This window comes from Dermacentor silvarum, chromosome 8, assembly GCF_013339745.2.
Source record: "Dermacentor silvarum isolate Dsil-2018 chromosome 8, BIME_Dsil_1.4, whole genome shotgun sequence".
NCBI lineage: Eukaryota > Metazoa > Arthropoda > Arachnida > Ixodida > Ixodidae > Dermacentor > Dermacentor silvarum.
In genome coordinates this window covers 77544137-77562413 of record NC_051161.1, presented here as the reverse complement: position 1 = coordinate 77562413, position 18277 = coordinate 77544137, and the positions used below count along the sequence as shown (strand labels likewise).

The 18277-nt window shown below is 46.7% G+C and overlaps 1 protein-coding gene across 2 annotated transcripts in view; it reads left to right on the top strand.

The window, feature by feature from the left end:
- The window catches only part of LOC119461469 (DCC-interacting protein 13-alpha), a 78019-nt gene that overhangs the window by 14226 nt on the left and 45516 nt on the right, over positions 1 to 18277 (top strand). For both annotated transcript variants that reach the window (XM_037722787.2, XM_037722786.2), the window contains exons 6-8: positions 2190 to 2231; positions 10743 to 10855; positions 17340 to 17518. In XM_037722787.2, the coding sequence (XP_037578715.1) occupies positions 2190 to 2231; positions 10743 to 10855; positions 17340 to 17518 (334 nt within the window). The remainder of the gene's footprint in view (positions 1 to 2189; positions 2232 to 10742; positions 10856 to 17339; positions 17519 to 18277) is intronic.

Below are 18277 nucleotides of genomic sequence, written 5' to 3'. Positions count from 1 at the left end.
GTACAGGCCGCGCGGCTAGCACATACAGCACCGCGCAGCGACGTATGCTGTATGTGCGAGTGAAAGCGCGCGGCGACGTATGCTGTATGTGCGAGTGAAAGCGTGCGAGGGGAGCCGACGACTGCGTCTCGCGCGCGAAAGAAAGCATACGGCGCGCGGCGACGGCGTTATCGCCCTTGGACTTTATACGGAACATCTATGAGCCAAAACCAATTTTAGGGCCGCAACGCGTCATAGACATCATCTTTAGATAGCAAAAGCGGATATCAAAGGCCATACTTTTGCTGGCGGAAACCGAAAATACGTAATAAATGTCGCCCCCAGCACTTTGGGCGGCCAATGCCATCGTCAAACAACCAAGCCAAGCGACATGAAAAGTCAAAATGGCCGCTCGGGCCGGCGCGGTGTGGCAGTTCGCAACGTATGATGCGGGAATGGTCCCACAGTTGCGACGTAACAGCGGGGTTACCAATGCATTGGGTTCTATGGGAGCTGTGCCGGGACCGGCCGAAAACGACGTAACAGCCGGGAAAACGCAGCACCCGGGAACGTAACAGCGGGGTTCTACTGTAACGAAGTTTTTCGGGAATTTGTCAATTTCGTTACATCCAGGTTTAACTTTATTCGCACACCCCATACCAGGGAGTCAGAATTAATGTGGAGCCTTTTTCCTGTAGTGCATTATACAGTACAGTAGAACCTCATTTATACGTCTCTGGGGTAAAAAACGCAGAGAAAAACAGCAGCAGAAGCCTATATTTATGTCCACTGCAGGACGAAGACGTCTCCCAGTGATCTCCACTTATCCTAATTACCAGTTACCCAAAAAACATACTAACTGGGAAAACATACAATCCGAAGCCACTAAAAGATTTGACAAATTCAACTATAGTTGACATCTACGCAATGCAAAGCACTGCACGAATCGTTGCAGCACGAAATGCCAACACACACCAAGCTAGTTGGGCGCATGAAGCCAGAGATGCGCGTTATAATTTTTGTAGCTTCGGCATGCTTACATTTGCGCTCCTCGAGTTCAGCCTGGGTAAGCAGCTTCTTCGATTTTGACGGGAAGGTTTGACGTGCCCACTCGATGAAAATTATTGCAGCATGAGACGCCGACGTGCTTCGATCTGATGGGGCCTGATTGACATGAGACATGCTGTGCTGTTTTCCTATTGCGTAGTGTTTTGAATTTGAAATAGCAATGGGAAACTGAAACGAAATCAAGCTGGTGGTCGGCACCTGAATATGATGCCTTTGTTCCGCCAGAGCGAAACATGACGCTTACTGTGCAACATGCAGCAGAGAACTGCGGCACATTTGTGTTATCGCCTATTAAAGGCGTGCGGTACGCATCCAATGGCACTACATCCCAGGCTCTGTGAAACAGATGGGGGAAGATGCTTATCGCAATAAGGGTTGGCAGCGGTAAGTGTGAATGTGGCAAGAATGACCCAGGAGGAGACCTGCTGATACTGGAATGGGAAACGGTGCGCGCCAGCATTTTCATGTCAGATGGATGGGCGAGTATGCCCTGCACTTTTTCTTGTTTACATGGGGTCTAGTGGCCGGAAAACAGTATCATACGATCACACTTTGGCGATCGACTGAACGTTGGTGCCGTAGAGATCGCGTTTTCCAGGAACGTATCACCCGATGAAAAGGAAGCTTAGCTGTATTGGGTCATTCCTTTTTTTCTCGATCGCGAATGTTGGCATCGGGAAATTGTGCATAATGGGATCTTATCAATGAGGTTTATTGCATTTGTTCTAACATATATTTACTTATGGTGATATTGGCAAGAAACATTTAGATTTACATCGTTATATTCGATAATTAGTTTTATTGAGATTTGACTGCATTAGTACTTGCCGGAGAGAGAAATGTACCACTAGCATATGTGCGCTTTTCTCCACCGAAACTTCAACCAGAATGGATAGCATGGCAAGCTCTAGTATTCACTTATTTTACTTTATGGCCTTGCTTATAACTTCTTTTTTGGAAGATTGTCTAGCTAGCTTTTGATTATGAGCAGAATGATTGGGCCACCATAGCTTGTGTTTCTAGACTAGCAGTGCTGTCCCATTAGATTAACTTCTATAAATAGTTACATGTTGCTTGTGGACATTTGGTAACAGAGATTTGTATTGTTTAATCGTATCTTCTTCTTTCTTTCTTGCTTTTAGAAATTTTCACCCTTGAAGAACAGTACAACAAGGCCACTGCAGGTGAGTTGATGTGCTCTCGCAAAGCAGGCAAATACAGTTAAGCCTGCTTATAACGAACCTCCATATGACGAATTCCTGGATATAACGAAGTTTTTCGATTCCCCGCCGTTACTCCATAGAAGCACATGTATTTGAGACCTCTACGTAACGAAGTGGCAACGGGAGACCCCCTCGATATAACGAATTTTCACCTCTGACCACCTAAAGATTCGCCCCAAATTTGTCATTTTGCGCGAGCAGCACCGGAAGCACCTTCTCCGCCGCAATGGAATGCGAAGCGAGCGCACGTGTGCGTGCGTGCGTGTGCGGTGGCCCTGCATCCCTCGACCCGGCGATCTTGCCGCCGCGGGCGTGACCTTCCCCCTCCCCTTCATTCAAATCTGATCCTGACGCTTGCTGCAGCTGGCCTAGCCCGCCAAGCCGGCACTCTCTCTCCTTTTCCAGCTGAATGTTGCCCGACGTTGCTGGTACACGCTGTGGCACACAACTTGATGCGCACGGACACGCGCTGTCAAACGCTGGTGGCGTGTGGAAGCGCCGCTGGAGAAGCGAGCGAAGTGACCTTCGTGCTGTTGTCTATCGCTTCAACGCAAACTGAGCACCGAGAACACACGCATGCAGAAAAGCTACGAGCCGCCGACGCACCTACACTGCTAGACTCTGCCCCAACGCAGATCGCTTTCAAGATACGGCCTGCGCGACCGCGCGCCGCACCGCTATCCCTCCCCCCCGCTCCCTTGCCGGTGCCTCGAGCGCAACGAAGAAGGCGCGCTCCTCCCTGCTTTTCTTGCGCGCTGCGAGATTTAGACGCGTCGTCGGCTCCCCCTCACAACGTTTTCAACTCGCACATACGCATCCGCGCCAGGTTTTCAATCGACGATCGTCGTCTCTCGCATGGAACAACGAGCTCTCGCGGTGTTGCTCGCCCGTTCGGAGAGCGCGGGAGATCTTATCGCGCTGCCGCGCGGCGAGACGCGCGTGCCACGGTGGCCTCGCGGCAAGGCGCTGACGCGCGGCAACTTGCCGCTCGCTGCATGACGCGCGCGTTTTTTGCCGCTAGCGTGGCCGTACCCTTATATATGGAATATCTAAGAGCCAAAACCAATTTTAGGGCCACAACACGTCATGGACACCCTCTTTATATAGCAAATATGGATCTCAAGGGCCGTACTTTTGCTGGCGGAAACCGAAAATACGTCATAATGGTCGCCCCGGCACTTTGGGCGGCCAATGCCATCGTCAAGCCACCAAGCCAAGCGACATGAAAAGTCAAAATGGCCGCTCGGGCCGGCGCGGGGTGGCAGTTCGCAACGTATGATGCGGGAACGGTCCCACAGTTGCGACGCAACAGCGGGGTTACCAATGCATTGAGTTCTATGGGAGCTGTGCCGGGACCGGTCAAAAACGACGTAACAGCCGGGAAAACGCAGCCCCCGGGAACGTAACAGCGAGGTTCTACTGTAACACTGTACGACGCTACGGCCATCGTGACGCTCGCTCTTCGTTTCCGATGCCTCGCGCTTGTGCGAAACGACACGCGTCCACGCATCCGGTACCTGGTGTGACATTCCGAGGATGAGTGCTTCGACGAAAACGGAAAACGGGTGTGCGTTACAATTGAGGGCGCGTTAGAATAAAATAAATACGGTAAACGTTTATTTTTCGAATTTTCGTGCCGAACCTGCATATAACGAAATCCTCTTTATAACGAAGTTTTCCGGGAATTTGTCAATTTTGTTATATCCAGGTTTAACTGTATCCTGACCAGTTCCTGCCACTAGCAGTTGCAAAATACGTTAATTCATACTTTCATGCGACAAAACTTCACGGCAGCGCGGCGCACTTTCATGAAGCCACACTTCAAGGCAGCGTTCTCCACCATTCAAAGTTTCATTATCTCCTTGGGAACCCCACCCTCTCCGCACCCCTGCTTGTTGAAGCTCCTCCCTTCACCCACCATCGTGGTCGTCTATTCTCCTCCGCTTTATGAGTCGACATTTTGCGTTAAGTAGTTACGAAGTGCATGCGGAGGTAGCAATAGTTCAAGTGGCACCAGCCAACTAGAACTCGGATCATGACGAGCTCCGCTCAACGGCCGTCTTTTACAGCACAGCAGAACATTATCGGCATCGCCAAAGAGGGGGGCAACAGAGCCGTTAGCCAAAAATACGACTTGGACGAGTCATGCATCTGCGAATGGAGACTGTTTTTGCAAAGATGTGAGCTTTAGGTAAGGTTACACGTGCAAATTGCTTTGGTTTTTCTTTCAGGGCTGTTGTTTTTGGTGGTGCGGGTTATACGTGGTGGCCGGTTATAAGCAGAAAAAGACGGTATACTTGAATGTAGTATTGTGGATAAAGAAGAATAGAACAAGGCAATGGATGGCGTACTACAACAGCTAGAGCTTCAAGCAAAATAGTATCGGGCAACATGCTATCTCGCACGTGCAAAAAAAAAAAAAAGAGCCACGGCCATGCTACGTGTACAGATTGAAAATTTCTCAACAGGCAGTCACGAACCATGCAGTTACGTCTAGAAGCAAGCATGGGTCACACTGACAATGAGCCGGCCGACAAGCGGTGCCATACACCTATTTTTCGCTACATGTGGCACAAGCCAGCGAACATTCTGCATCACACTGCTGCTTCTTTTTCTAATGCGCGAAGTTCGTCATGAAAGTCAACGGGATCCATAGTCGCCAAGCAACCGGCTGCGTCACACGGCTGCGCAATCTCTCATTGGTTCCCCCCATCGAATGGACCGAACCACATCACAGCTTAGCTGATGCTTTGACCAGCGAGACAGAAGACGAGGACCACTGCAGCAACGATGACCACTGCAGCAGCCCCGACGGCCAAAACGCTCCCTGTACTTGGCGTGCTGAGGCATTCAGTGGTGTGCGAAAACATTCGTGAGATCACGTGCGCGCACTTTTACGCTTTCCAGAAGGCGATCGTTGACGATTTGGGCAAGAAGAAAATGCACACGGATAATAGAAGCCCGTTGATACGAAAGGACCGCGAAAAAAAAAAGGTCGCAGTTTCGCATGAAAGGGGAAGCAACAATTGCGATAGTGAATTAGTAGACAGCTGTACAAAGTAAGGACAATAGTTTTATCGGCCGTAGAAACTTTAAACATTCGCTCACTAACTAAATTAACGAGCACGATGTCGCACGCACAGGTAAACACGAACCCATCTCGCTCGATGATCGCGGGGATTCGCTGTAAAAAATCTGGAGTAAGGAAGCGTGGCAGCAGCAGCGAGCAAATTGACCTTCAGGATGTCTCTCACTTCAAAGTGAACTAAATGTCGAAAGAGTAGTGCATACTAAGCTATCCGGAACTAGGCTAACTTTGTCAACATTGCAGATCGTTTTGAAGATGAGGCCCGCGCGGGCGCCCACTTTGCGCACGTCGCAGATCGCTTTCAAGATACGGCGGCCGCGCCGTATCGGCAACGTGCCAGTCGCTTGTTTCACCGGTCACTTGTTGCAACCTAGAAGCAGGCTGCACTGCTAAATTTATGTGACCGCCACATTCAAACGCTACGTAAGATGCAGGAAAATTGCAGGTTGGCAACGTATCAAGGGGAACTTAATACATGGAAATCAATGTAAGATTTAGGTCGGGTTCCCACTATTAGGAACCCCGTTATTTTATTATTTTTTCTGCTAAAAGTAACTTCATTTTTTCTTTATTTTGTGTATGTTTTCATGATACAAATTTCGGGTGATAAGAATATTTCACGTGACCCCGCAAGATTCGTATCACCGAGATTTTACTGTAATTTACTCAACTATGAATGCTAAGAAAAGCGGCCGATAATAAGCTATCAATAGTATTATCAATGGTGTAAGATCACGCAACATACTGCACATGGCCGCTGCAACATATACTTGGTGTTGTTGGCCTGCAAAGTCCCAAGTCATCACTATGCAAACAATGGTGATGATCGTAGTGAACTGCGCACTTGTCACCAAGTGCTGCAGATGTACCCTGCACACTATGACTGCAGAGTTTGCACATACTAGAGCCCACCATGCCACCCCAGTTCACAGTACATATCGTTGAAGACCTTAGCAGCCAGTTTTTCCCACTTCCTCTTTAATTAGCTCCTACAACATCTAAGGTCAACACTTAAAGCATGATTAACCGTTTGAGGGTCGAATTTTTTTGCCAAATGCGACCCCCCAGGGTCGATTTTTTTTATTGCTGATTTAAATTCTTCGAAAGAACCTATTTCGAAAAATAATGGTCATAACTTTTTTAAAGTGACAATAAAGTGAGGAAAAAATTGTTTGTGTTGTAAAATACACAATGTTTATTCATGAATAAGAAGATAAACGTACTGAAAAATGGTTGTGTGCACGTCCGGAAACCGAAACAAGTGAGAAGCCTTCGTCTTATTGCCAACAAGGTGCGATAGAGCTTTTGTGGTCTCCAAAAAAGGAAACGCAAAAACGGCAGCATCGTTTGTGTATATAGGTGCCTGCCTGGGAGCAGGTGTAATCGCGCTGCGGTCGGCGATAAACGATCAAGTAACAAGCAGTCACCGTTTGAGAGATTTGAAACCAGATAGCTATCAGTTTAGCGCATGCAACAAGCAGGATCCGCCGCAGGAGAAGCGCGCGCGCCCGGATGCGCGAGTGATAGTTGACACGCCGTTGCCATAAAAAAAAAGGGAGAGGCATTGGCGCAATTAAAAAATTCCACGTGTTCCCGCCAAGTGGCAGCACATACCAAGCGAAAGAAATAATCGAAAGAATCGCACACTTGTCGCCACCGCACACGCGCGCACACGCCCGGATGCGCGAGCGATAGTCGACACGCTGTTGCCATAAAAAATTTTTTTTAAACCCGGAGAGGCATTGGCGCAAGTAAAAAATTTCACGTGCTTCCGTCGAGTGGCAGCACATGCCAAGCGCAAGAAATGATCGAAAGAGGCAGGCGTTTTAAATGTACAAGCGATACCATACATGTACGCCATTGACCATTTTGAGGGTGTTTGTGGAGGCCGTTCATGTACGGTATTGACCCTTAAAGGGTTAAGTTACATGCGTAACTGTTCAGTTAGACCATAAACAAAGCAGTTATAAATGCCTGGGATAAACCGGGGTATGTTATCAACTGCGCTGCAAGAAGTTTTAATCACATTTATAGATTGAAAATAATAAGAATGTTTAATTTTGCTTCTCTGGTGTAACACTAGTTCGTTTTCAGTATAAATTTAGTCATAGCCATATTTGGGATTTTGACAGTTGAGAACCGTGCAAATGTATTGAAAAAAAAAGTGGTTGCAAAAAAGCATAAACTGAGTATTAACTCACTTATCACCAAATTTTTGGTGTTATCGCTTGCCAAACTTCATAAGACTTCAAATAGCCATACAGTTGCACCCCGCAATAACAAAATTGGCGGGGATACCGAAAATTTTCGCTATCGTGAGAATTTCGTTCTCACAAAATAACATAGTTCATATAAGGAAATGATGAGCAAAACGAAAACCTAATGCCAAAATTCAGAATAACGATTGTTATTCAGTTTCCTTGTCATGTTAACAACGCCTCAGTACTACGAACTAATATTCCGAAATCTAGGGATTCTTAGATTTCCGTGCATCATTCACGGCAGCCGAAACAGTAGGCTAGCAGATGACAAGGCGCAGAGAGTGGACTCCACGGCACATCGCACGCCGCGGCACATGGGGGGGGGGGGGAGGGACGCAAACATTTTTTTTTTTTTTAATCTATTGCAGAGGCGACGACGCATCAGGTTTTGCGAGCATGCATGCTCCGGCCAGAAAAATGTCGCCTAGCAACGGAGGCACGTCTCTTCCTTCTTTCATGCCTTCTTTCCGTGCACGCCTCTTTCTTTCATGCTTCTTTCTGCGGCCATTACTAACTACGCGCGCAGAGAAATGTAACCTCTGTACTAGTGGGGATACGCCGCGGGCGTGTTATATGGTCGCACTTTGCACTTTCCGGACGGTGTCGTTTACGTGCGCTTGCGCTTTGGCATAGTTCGAGCGATACAGTTACGGTGTCCATGACAAGGAATGTGAAAAGCAAACAAACGGCAAGAAACATTGTGCTTTGGAGCTGACATGGAGCTACCTCTTTTGTCGGTAGTTTTCTCGGCATCAGCGTCTGTTTGCGCGCGTCACTCTTGTTAACGCTTTCCCTACCATGGGGAAAATAGATGTTTTTTGTACGTTACGGACAGTTGTTTGTTACTGAAAGAATGATTGCACTCAATATTTAATGTAATACATAAACAGAAAGCAAAATTAATGCACTTTTCACGCATCAAATTTTATGAGAGAGATGTATGTCATAAAAAAGATATGTCATAAAAAAGATATAAATTGTTGAAATCAAGATTGTGCAATAAAATTGAACAAAGTTTGTAAAGACACGCTTGGGTATCTACTAAGAAAAAAATGTTGCAAAAGTTATTAGACATACAAAATGTATTGCCGTCTATTAAGCACTATCTACAAAAAATCAAAATTTTTCATTAGACAGGTATTGCGCTACAAAAATTTAACTGCAAGCACTACAGTTGGGCCTGCCGGGCTGTGGCCGCCGATGTTCCGGGCTGGTTTGCGTCGTCGTCGCTTTCAGACTCATAGTCCGACAAAAAGTCAGCGTCCTCTGAGTCGCTGCTATTCGATATATCGATAAGATTAGCCGCAGAGACAGCGGAATCGCGATATCTGCGATCTCCTGAAGCGCGTGCACCGTTTCCGGATCCGGACATTTTTGCGTTCTGCTTTGACGTCCGTTAAACTTCAGAGCGCATTTAAAAATCACCACCTGGCGGGGGAAAAGCTTACTGCATAGAAAACTAAAATATAGTTATCCTCCTTCATGTCCGATAGTGCATTATGTCCATGAGCGGCGTGGAAGGTCTCGAAAGCGGCGTTTCAAACCATCGATAGAGCGCTAACGCTGCCCAATGGGCGCGGTACAGAAAGAGTTAAACGGTTCTTCGGTGGTGCGTGGTGCCGGAATGTGCCAATAACAGGTCGATGGCGATGGGGCCGTACATTAAAAAAAGAAAGAAAGAAAAAGCAGTCTAAACAAGCAACACGTTGGCCATGACAACTTCCGGCGCGTGCAGCTGCTTCCGGCACCGTGCCGTTTTTTGTAAACAAAGATGGCAGCGCCCACGCAAGCGCAATGTGGTGGTACTTTACACAATTTAAATATGAAGCAATGGCATTTGAGCGCATTTTGGAGTCTGCTTACCTTGAGCGATTAGATAATGTATAGGGAAGCGTCCCAGTCAATTTTTGTTGTTGTGAGATTGCAGTTTAGCAACATTTCGTTGTCAAGAGGTACGAAATGCATTGAATCCTATGGGCGTTCGCCGGGGATACTAAAATATTTCGTTGTCGCGAGAATTTCATAGTCGTGGGATTTCGTTATCGTGGGTTTCGACTGTACATACTCTTTTAACAAGTTAGTAGCCTGTCACAATACTATTGATAGTAATACTATCAACAGTCAAAAACACTATCAATAGTCAATTTTATTGATAGCATTGCATGACTACTATGATTGTGCATAAAATTCCCGCATTGAAGTTTTTGGCATGGAAACAAAAACAGCAAGCACATGGGTATCCAGATCACACTCCATACTGATTGAGGCCAATATGCGCAAGAGAGGCACCCCAGTCGAAAAAAAAAAAACAATTGACTCCGATTAGCTTTTCCAATAGGAATCAACTGGGACCAATAGGAACCAATTGGAAAATCCTTACTTCCAACCGGTTATGATTGGGTCAGAGGAGAAACCAATTGGAGTTGCCAATTGAAATGAACTGGACCCAATCGGAACTGATTGGAAAATCCCTAGTTCTAACTGGTTACGATTGAGTCAAAGTGAAATCAATTGTGTGCGATTGGACTTGCCAATTGGAATCAATTGGGCCCATTGGGAAATCCTTACCTCCAATTAGTTACGATTGAGTCAGGGATGCAACCAATTGAGTCCAGTTGTACTTGCCAGTTTGAACCAGTTAGGCCAACCTTACTTATTAATCCCAACTGAGTCTAATTGGACTACCAATAGGAATAAACTAGCTAGAATGTAACCAACTGGGAAATCATACTTTCAGTTTATGAAGCCATTCAAGGAAACTGGAATGAGTTATAGCTATGCATGCAGTACTAAGGCTATAGCAAACCTGTTTCTGAAAGCTGGAATATTATTTAGGTTGGACTTGTGGGGTATAGTATTGGTATTGCCCATTGGTGCAATTGGTCATTCCAACCAGTTGGTTTCAAACCAATTGGTACCCATTGGGTACAAGTGGTCACTCCAACAAAACCAATTGGTCACGTTCCAGTTGGTTCAATTGGTCCAGTTATGTACAAATTTATGACTGGGAATTTCCCAATTGGATTCAATTGCTTTTTTTGACAGGGACCCACACTGGAAACTTGATTATGTTCATAGCATACCGTGAACGACATAGTATGTGCTGTTGTTTTAAAACTGCAGAGCGGGAGCAAGCAATGGGACGCTACTGCAAGCAGTCGCGGCGAAAGGACACCGACCGGCAGCGACTGGACCTGAGCGAGGAGATGTACCTGGCAAACCGCCGATTCCACACGGTCAGTTGCACGGGGTCATTTTGTCATTCTGACCACAATCATTTTCTGACTGAAGCCTGCTAGTCTGTGAAGAGCTTTAAAATGCTAGTGACAGTTTGTCAGAACATTGCTTTTTTAACAGAATTCGCCTGTAGGTACTGCGCCCTTTTATTGGTGGCTGCACATTCGTCTTCCACGGTGTTACTGGTCAGTGCTTCTAGCATCAGAGTTAAAGCAAGGCCACTGGATAAAAAGAGGTGCGGCCTGCCGCGTTGGGCGTGCTGCTATGGGAACGAACGTGACGACCGTAGTTGCATTGTCAGCCGCTTGGCTGGGCCGAACGGTGCTAGCTGACGGGGTTGGAACGCGTCGGATTGCACGCGCGACGGCGTTCCAAGCGCATTCCTGACGCATTTGCTATGCCGATGCCAGACAACAGCCCCCGGCATGTGGCGCCACGGCGGATCACACCGTTTTCGATGCACGCGGCAGGCCGCACCTTTTTTTTTTTTTATCCAGCTACCGTGGTTAAAGGCATCTTCTAGGTGCATCATAAACATTCTGAGGCTTAAAGTGCATTGCATTGTCCACTGTCTGAAGTAACAGACATAATTATTAAGGCTTCAATGGTTGACCAAAACATTTATAGAAAATTTACCTTTCATTTTTTTTAGATACAGAACTTGACATAAGTATTTGGCTTGCTGAACCATATATGCTTGTTGACAGCTTGAAGAAAGAGCACGCAACAAATGTCTAAGATGCTTTTTTTTTTTCGTTATTGTTCTTGATCAGAAACTTACATTTATCCTTAACCTAAAGTAAGTACAGTGGGATCTCGTTGGTACGTTTTGGCATAATACGTTTTTTGGGATAATACGTTTCTTTTTCTTTTCCCAATAATACGATTTTGTTGGATAATATGTTGGATGATACGATTTCCGGATGATACGCTTTATTTTCCAGTTCCCTTGAAGAACGTATCAACGAGATTCCACTGTACACAGATGTCTACAGTCACTAAACATAGTCAGCCTTATTCCAGAAGCACTGTGGTTCTGACTGAAGGAGTGACTCTCTTGCGACTTGATTATAGCAGTGTGGTCTGTGGACCATTGTGTCCCTCAGCTCTTTATGTGATTGGCCCTGTGCGCAAGTCTGGCATGAAACTATACATGGGGGCACATGTCATCATCTTCAGCCTGTTTTACGTCCTCTGTCTGACAAAGTCTGTGATGTCGCTGGACTCGCATGTTCTGACACTCGTGATCCCTACACAGCTCTCGTTTCTTGGTTTGGCTTCTCCACGTGACATGTGCCAGCTGCAGTCAAAGTTGTAGTTACACTGCTGTGGTAAGAAATGGCGATAGGCACTCATATGAAAGAGGACAACAGGAACAATTCTTTCTAAAGAAGAAGACGAAGACAGCATTTTGATTTCTTTACTCCTGTACCAATTAGTTTTCATCATTAGAATAGTCTTATAATGCCAATAATATTGTTATGATGCCTGTAATGTGGCGAGTGCATGCAGAAGGACATAGTTTTACTATTATATGTGCACATGTTCCATTACTGTCTGGGCAGCAAGCACGTCAAACAAGCTATTGTGGAAACTCTGCACGCTGTTGGACACATATGAAACACACGAAGCACATTGCCATTTCATCCACGTAAAAGAAAGCGCAAACTGTTAAATGGAAACATGCACAAAAAAAATTTTGAAACACTCACACACGCGTATGACTATTTGATAAAATACAGAATTAACCCTTTGGGGGTCTGAGACGTAAATATACGGTGCCACGATTAGGTCCCAGATGGCTGATGCCGTATATTTACGACGCCTCTATGTATGAAAAAGGCACCAATTTTTCAGCTCTCTGTTACCCAGCAAGTGCTGTCGCCCTGTATGGAGACAAGATTTCCTTTCTTTTTTTTTTTCGCTCCGTAGTCTTTTGGTTCACGGCTTCTTTACACCAGCGTGTCGGGGACTGCTAGTGCATCCGCACGGTCACGAGCACACAGCGGTTAGTTTTAGATGCGAAGCAGCTTATGGCGGGGGCTTTCTCCGTCCCTCCTTCCGTCCTGCGGCGTCCCACACCCCCACACCGCATGCGCATCCCCTCTCTCTCCTCTACTACGGTCCCCCCTTTCTCTCCTCTAGGAATCCTCTACTCTACGGAGCGGCGCCCGCATCCCACAGCGCATGCGCGTCCCCTCCCCCTCTCTCTTCTCTCCTACGCTCCCCCCCCCACTTTCTCTCCTCTAGGAATCCTCTACTCTACGGAGCGGTGCGCTCGACAGGTGGTGCGACAGCTGCATACTCCGGTGGGGGCACCACGGTAGTTCCGCGGTATGAAAATGACGGAGCGAGCTCGCCTCATTCTCTCTCCTGTGCAGCGCCGTAAAACGGGAGCGGCGACGTGGCGATCCCGAACTTCGGGCTCACGAAGCCGAAAGGAAACGTGAACGGCGGCAAGCGGAGCCTGAACTCCGGGCTCGGGAAGCTGAATCGAAATGTCAGTGTCGAGCGGTGGATACCGAGGCGGTGCGATAACGCGAAGCCGAATCGAAACGTCAACGTCGAGCGGTGGATCCATTTCCCGCTCAAGCTAACCATCTCCCTGCTGCTTCGCATCCACACATGGTTTCCTTTAGCGGGAGATGGAGCAATTTGTATTAGTTTTATATCGCGGGCTGTTCGCGTTTGTCACGCTCGCAGTAACTAACGTCTGGCTTGTTTTTTATCTCTCAAAGGGTCACCGTGAGAGGCTTGCTCGCTTATTGCTCACAGGGGTGGGATTACACCTGTTCACAGGCAGCTATTGTTCACAAGTGATGCTGCCATATGGCGAACGATGCTGCCATGCCTGCATTTCTTTCCTTGAGGCTCGCGAAAACTGATTGCCCCTCATTGGTGATGGGACGAAGGATTACTGCAAGTTGCTGACACCTTTGGTTTTGACAGGCACACAATCGTAGAGCTTTCATATGAGCACTCATATACGCAGTTCGATTACGCTATAGATGTGTGGGGCAGGTTGCTTTTTTTCGAGTCGAGCAGTGATTCCTTTGATGCTTACTACTGCTTAATACGCAGCACCGTCGCTGAACATTCCGAAGACGCCAACCACAAAATTGCTTTCTAAGAAACCCAAACCCTTCAAACAGAGACAAACTTGCGAAAAAGGCTGCTACTAGAGTCACGGCACATTCAGAATACGGCGGGTAATATAAACCGCGTGAAGGTCATCCTACCCTATGTGTATGTCCATGGCCTTGGAGACACGGCGAAAAGAAGAAAAAAAAACCCCGTTCTAGGTCACCAACACCAAAACATCTCCCTTACCCCCCCCCCCCCCAGCCCCCCTTTCGACGGCTTTCCCAGAGGTAAAGCGCCCCCCAGCATCGGTCATCCCAGCTGACCAGCAACGCCGCAACCACCCCACCCTTTCGCCATTTCCGTCTGTCAAGAACAGGTGCCCTGTCAAGTGTCTCCCCCCCTTCCTTTCTCTCCCCCCTCCTCCTTTCTAACGATGGACCTTTTAAAAGCTGCACACCGCCACCTCCGAAAAATACCCCCTGAAGAAGGAGCCGAATTGGCTGTGAAACGTTGGGCTAATAAATACCCTTACTTGGTTGGAGTCACTGTCTAAGTCCTAATAAATTTTCCGAACCCGACAGGTAATTTTGTCGAAATGTTTAGCTTCAAATGAATAAACAATGAATGTTTACCCACGGAAAATATTTTTTTGTCATTTTATGGCCACACTAAAAAAATTGCGATAATATTTTTAAACATAGGTCACTCTGAAGATTTGAAATCTGCAACAAAAAATGTCGACTCTGCAGGATCACATTTGGTGAACAAAATTTACCGTCGAAGGGTTAATTAGAATGCCCAACATACGAGGGCGGTCCGATAAGTACTTAGCCTCACCGCGAGAGCGCGACGCTATCGCATGAGACATATACTGACGTTGAGTACGCTCTGTTAGAGGGACACATGCAAAGGTCCAGTCGAATCAGGCTCGCGCTTTTGTTTTTGGCCGCTTGAGGAAGAGGAAGCAGGTGATTTTTTGTGTGTCCGTTAAAAAAATGGAAAAAGAGCAATATCGGTCGGTGATTCGATTCTTGTTTTTGGAAGGGAAATCGTGCAGCGAAATCAAAGAGCGTCTGGATGCCGTCTACTGTGAGTCTTCTCCTTCGATGGCAACCGTCAAAAATTGGTTCAACGAGTTTAAACGTGGTCGCACGTCAGTTTTTGATGAGCCTCACCCAGGGGCCCCGCAAACGGCTACCATGGCCGATAACGTGGCAAAAATCCACGACCTCCTATTGGCAGACCGCCGACTGAAGGTGCGCGAGATAGCTGAGACAGTAGGCATCTCAAAAGACAGCGTGGGTCATATCTTACATGAAATTTTGGGCGAGAAAGCTGTCGGCGCGATGGGTGCCGCGTTTGCTCACTCCGGACAACAAGCGCGTCCGTGAGACCACTTCAGAGCAGTGTTTGAAGCTGTTTAAGCGTAATCCGAAGGAGTTCCTGCGTCGTTTTGTGACCGTCGACAAAACATGAATCCACTGGTACACACCAGAGACCAAAGAACAGTCAAAACAGTGGACTGCACCCGGAGAATCTGCTTCGAAGAAGGTGAAGACTGTTGCATCGACCGGAAAGGTGATGGCCACCATTTTCTGGGATTCTCAAGGTGTAATCTTCGTCGACTACCTTGAGAAGGGCAAAACGGTGACAGGGCCCTACTACGCCGAATTACTGGACCGATTCGACGCCGAATTGCGAAAAAAACGGCCACATTTGGTGAAGAGGTGCTCTTTCACCATGACAACGCGCCTGCTCACACCTGCGCCGTCGCCACGGCCAAGTTGGTCGAACTGGGCTACGAAGTGGTGCCCCATCCAGCGTATTCTCCAGATTTGGCCCCGAGTGATTTCTTCTTGTTTCCCAACTTGAAAAAGTCGCTCGCCGAACAAAAATTTGAGTTGAATGAAAAAGTTATCGCCGCCACATAAGCGTACTTTGCAGCTCAGGAGAAAACATATTTTTCTGACGGGATCAAGAAGTTGGAGGATCGCTGGGTCAAATGTATAGAGTTGAAAGGGGACTATGTTGAGAAATAAATCGACACCATTCCAGAATTTTCGTTTTTCTTTTGAAGGCTAAGTACTTATCGGACCGCCCTCATACTACTTTAATATGGCGAGTTTGATATTGCAAAATGTTGATTTAAGCGTGTGAAACTTAATGCAAAACTCAAGGTAACATTTCTGACACTCTGAAGTCAACTTTCAGTTTAGAATATATCACCAAATCAATTATAATCAATTAATGCAGTAATTAATATTCAATGTAAGTAGAATTTTTTTTTATATGAATGTACTCCCATGTCCAGAAATAAAGGTGAACAAACTGTTTTAATTTTTGGGGTGTGGAATAATGTTTGGGCTTTGCGGACTGATGCTAATTGGTGCCGATTTGATGCTGATTCCCCTCCTATCTTTTTTCCAAATGCAATTAATCTGCACGATGCTTGTGTCTCAATATTACGCACTTATAACTCAAGTACACCAATTGCACAGTCTTATACCGTGTTTTCGCGCGTATAACCCGCCCTTGCATATAAACCGCACCCCCAACTTTGAACTCCACGAAAAAGAAAAATATGACCTCGCGTATAACCCGCACGCATATCCAAAACAAATGAGGACTAGGAAGTTACAACTACGCGCAGTCATCATTTCGTTTTCAAAACAAATTTATTTCAAAACGACTGCCGCAACGTTGTCAGTGCTGTCGTCCGATTCACTGCTGCCATCCGAAGCTTCATCGCCGCTCTCAAAGACATAATCGTCTTCAGAACCATCTCGCAGCAGCTCTGTTGCCGATTTCTTCAGCAGCGGCTACGATCTTCAGTTTCTGTTTCACTGTAAAAGACTGCCGCCGAGACACACTCGTGATGCCTAAACAAGGCTGGCCAACTGTGCAAACTGGGCTTGCAAGAAATGGCACCTGACTCATGCAAAAAGCGTGCAAAAAACATCTAACCAGACTATGGATGTGGATCTGGCTATAACCTGTATTGGCCTCTTATTGGCCTAACACATGTCGATGTCGATAAGCATGCGGGCAACGCAGACTCTGCACGGTAGGCCACGCGTTGCCGTGAAGCCAACCCCTCCCCCTCCCTTCGTGAATCTTCGCAGATAACCCGCACGCCCACTTTTTAAGCAATTTTTCCGAATTTTTGGTGCGGGTTATATGTGAAAAAATATGGTAACTTCTATACTAGTAGAAAAGCTGCACAGTATCCATTTCGTGTCATTCATTTGCTTTTTCATGTATGTTCCTAACCAGCAGTGCCTTGTGTGTGCTTCGGCTAATACTTTCCAGCTCGTCTAACCCACAAGCAAGGTTTTGAACCCAGAGTGCCTGATGCGTTGAATAAAAACAAAATTGTTGTTTCTCGTTCGGACCATGCAGGTGGCACTGCAGTTCTATGCCCAGCTGAATGCGTTGCAGTACCGGCGCAAGATGGCGCTGATCGAGCCGCTCTTGGGCTACGTGCACTCCATGAAGTCCCTGTTTGGCGTCGCCCACGAGACCATGCACACGGCCGAGCAGGACGAGTTCCTCGCCAACATTGCCACCAGCCTGGGAGAGTGAGTCCCGCCATTACAGTGGCCAACTCTGTGCCATATTTTCTGTAATGTTTGCGAATTCGTGTTTGTTCAACAGTTTTACAAGTGTTTCACCAGGCTTTACAAAAAATAAGTTTTCTTTGCGAAAAAGTATAGCTCGTTGGTCTCTGACCATACCATTCCTTGTAAGTGTTCTGATTATAAAAGGACACAAAAGCAGTACCTGCTTCAGACAAGCTTATTCACACAAGTTTCTGAAGCAGGCGAAATGGGCAACAGTGTCACTGAGCAAATCTCTGGGATCTAAAAACAGTGTGTTGCTTGTCGGTCTGTGCTGTTCCAAGTTTGCAGCTGCTTGTGTACTGCGTCTAAAAGTGAATCGTTAAGAAAGTGTGGATGTATTGTTCCATAAAAGATGTGCAGTCAGGTCATAGTTAAAACACATTGCGTGCTTTTCTACTCCCATTCTGGTGTTGTGTTCACAGGACCTTTACAAATTTTGAATTTCACAGGTTGGCCAGTACTCTCCTGAGCAAAAGTGTGCAAACCAGGGAATCTGCAATAAAGCTAATTTTCTACTCTATCTGTGAATGTAACTTAAAAGTGAGAACTGCAGTCCGAGCTTGGCATTGCTAACATTCCAGTGCACTCGTCAATTTCAGTTTGTGCGTCTGAATTGCCACTGAATTCAGTTTCTTCAGTGAGCCTGTGGAACGTAAACTTTCGCTCACAGGTGTGCGTGCCATCACCCTTTCCGCCTGTCTTAGATCTCTTTTGGGC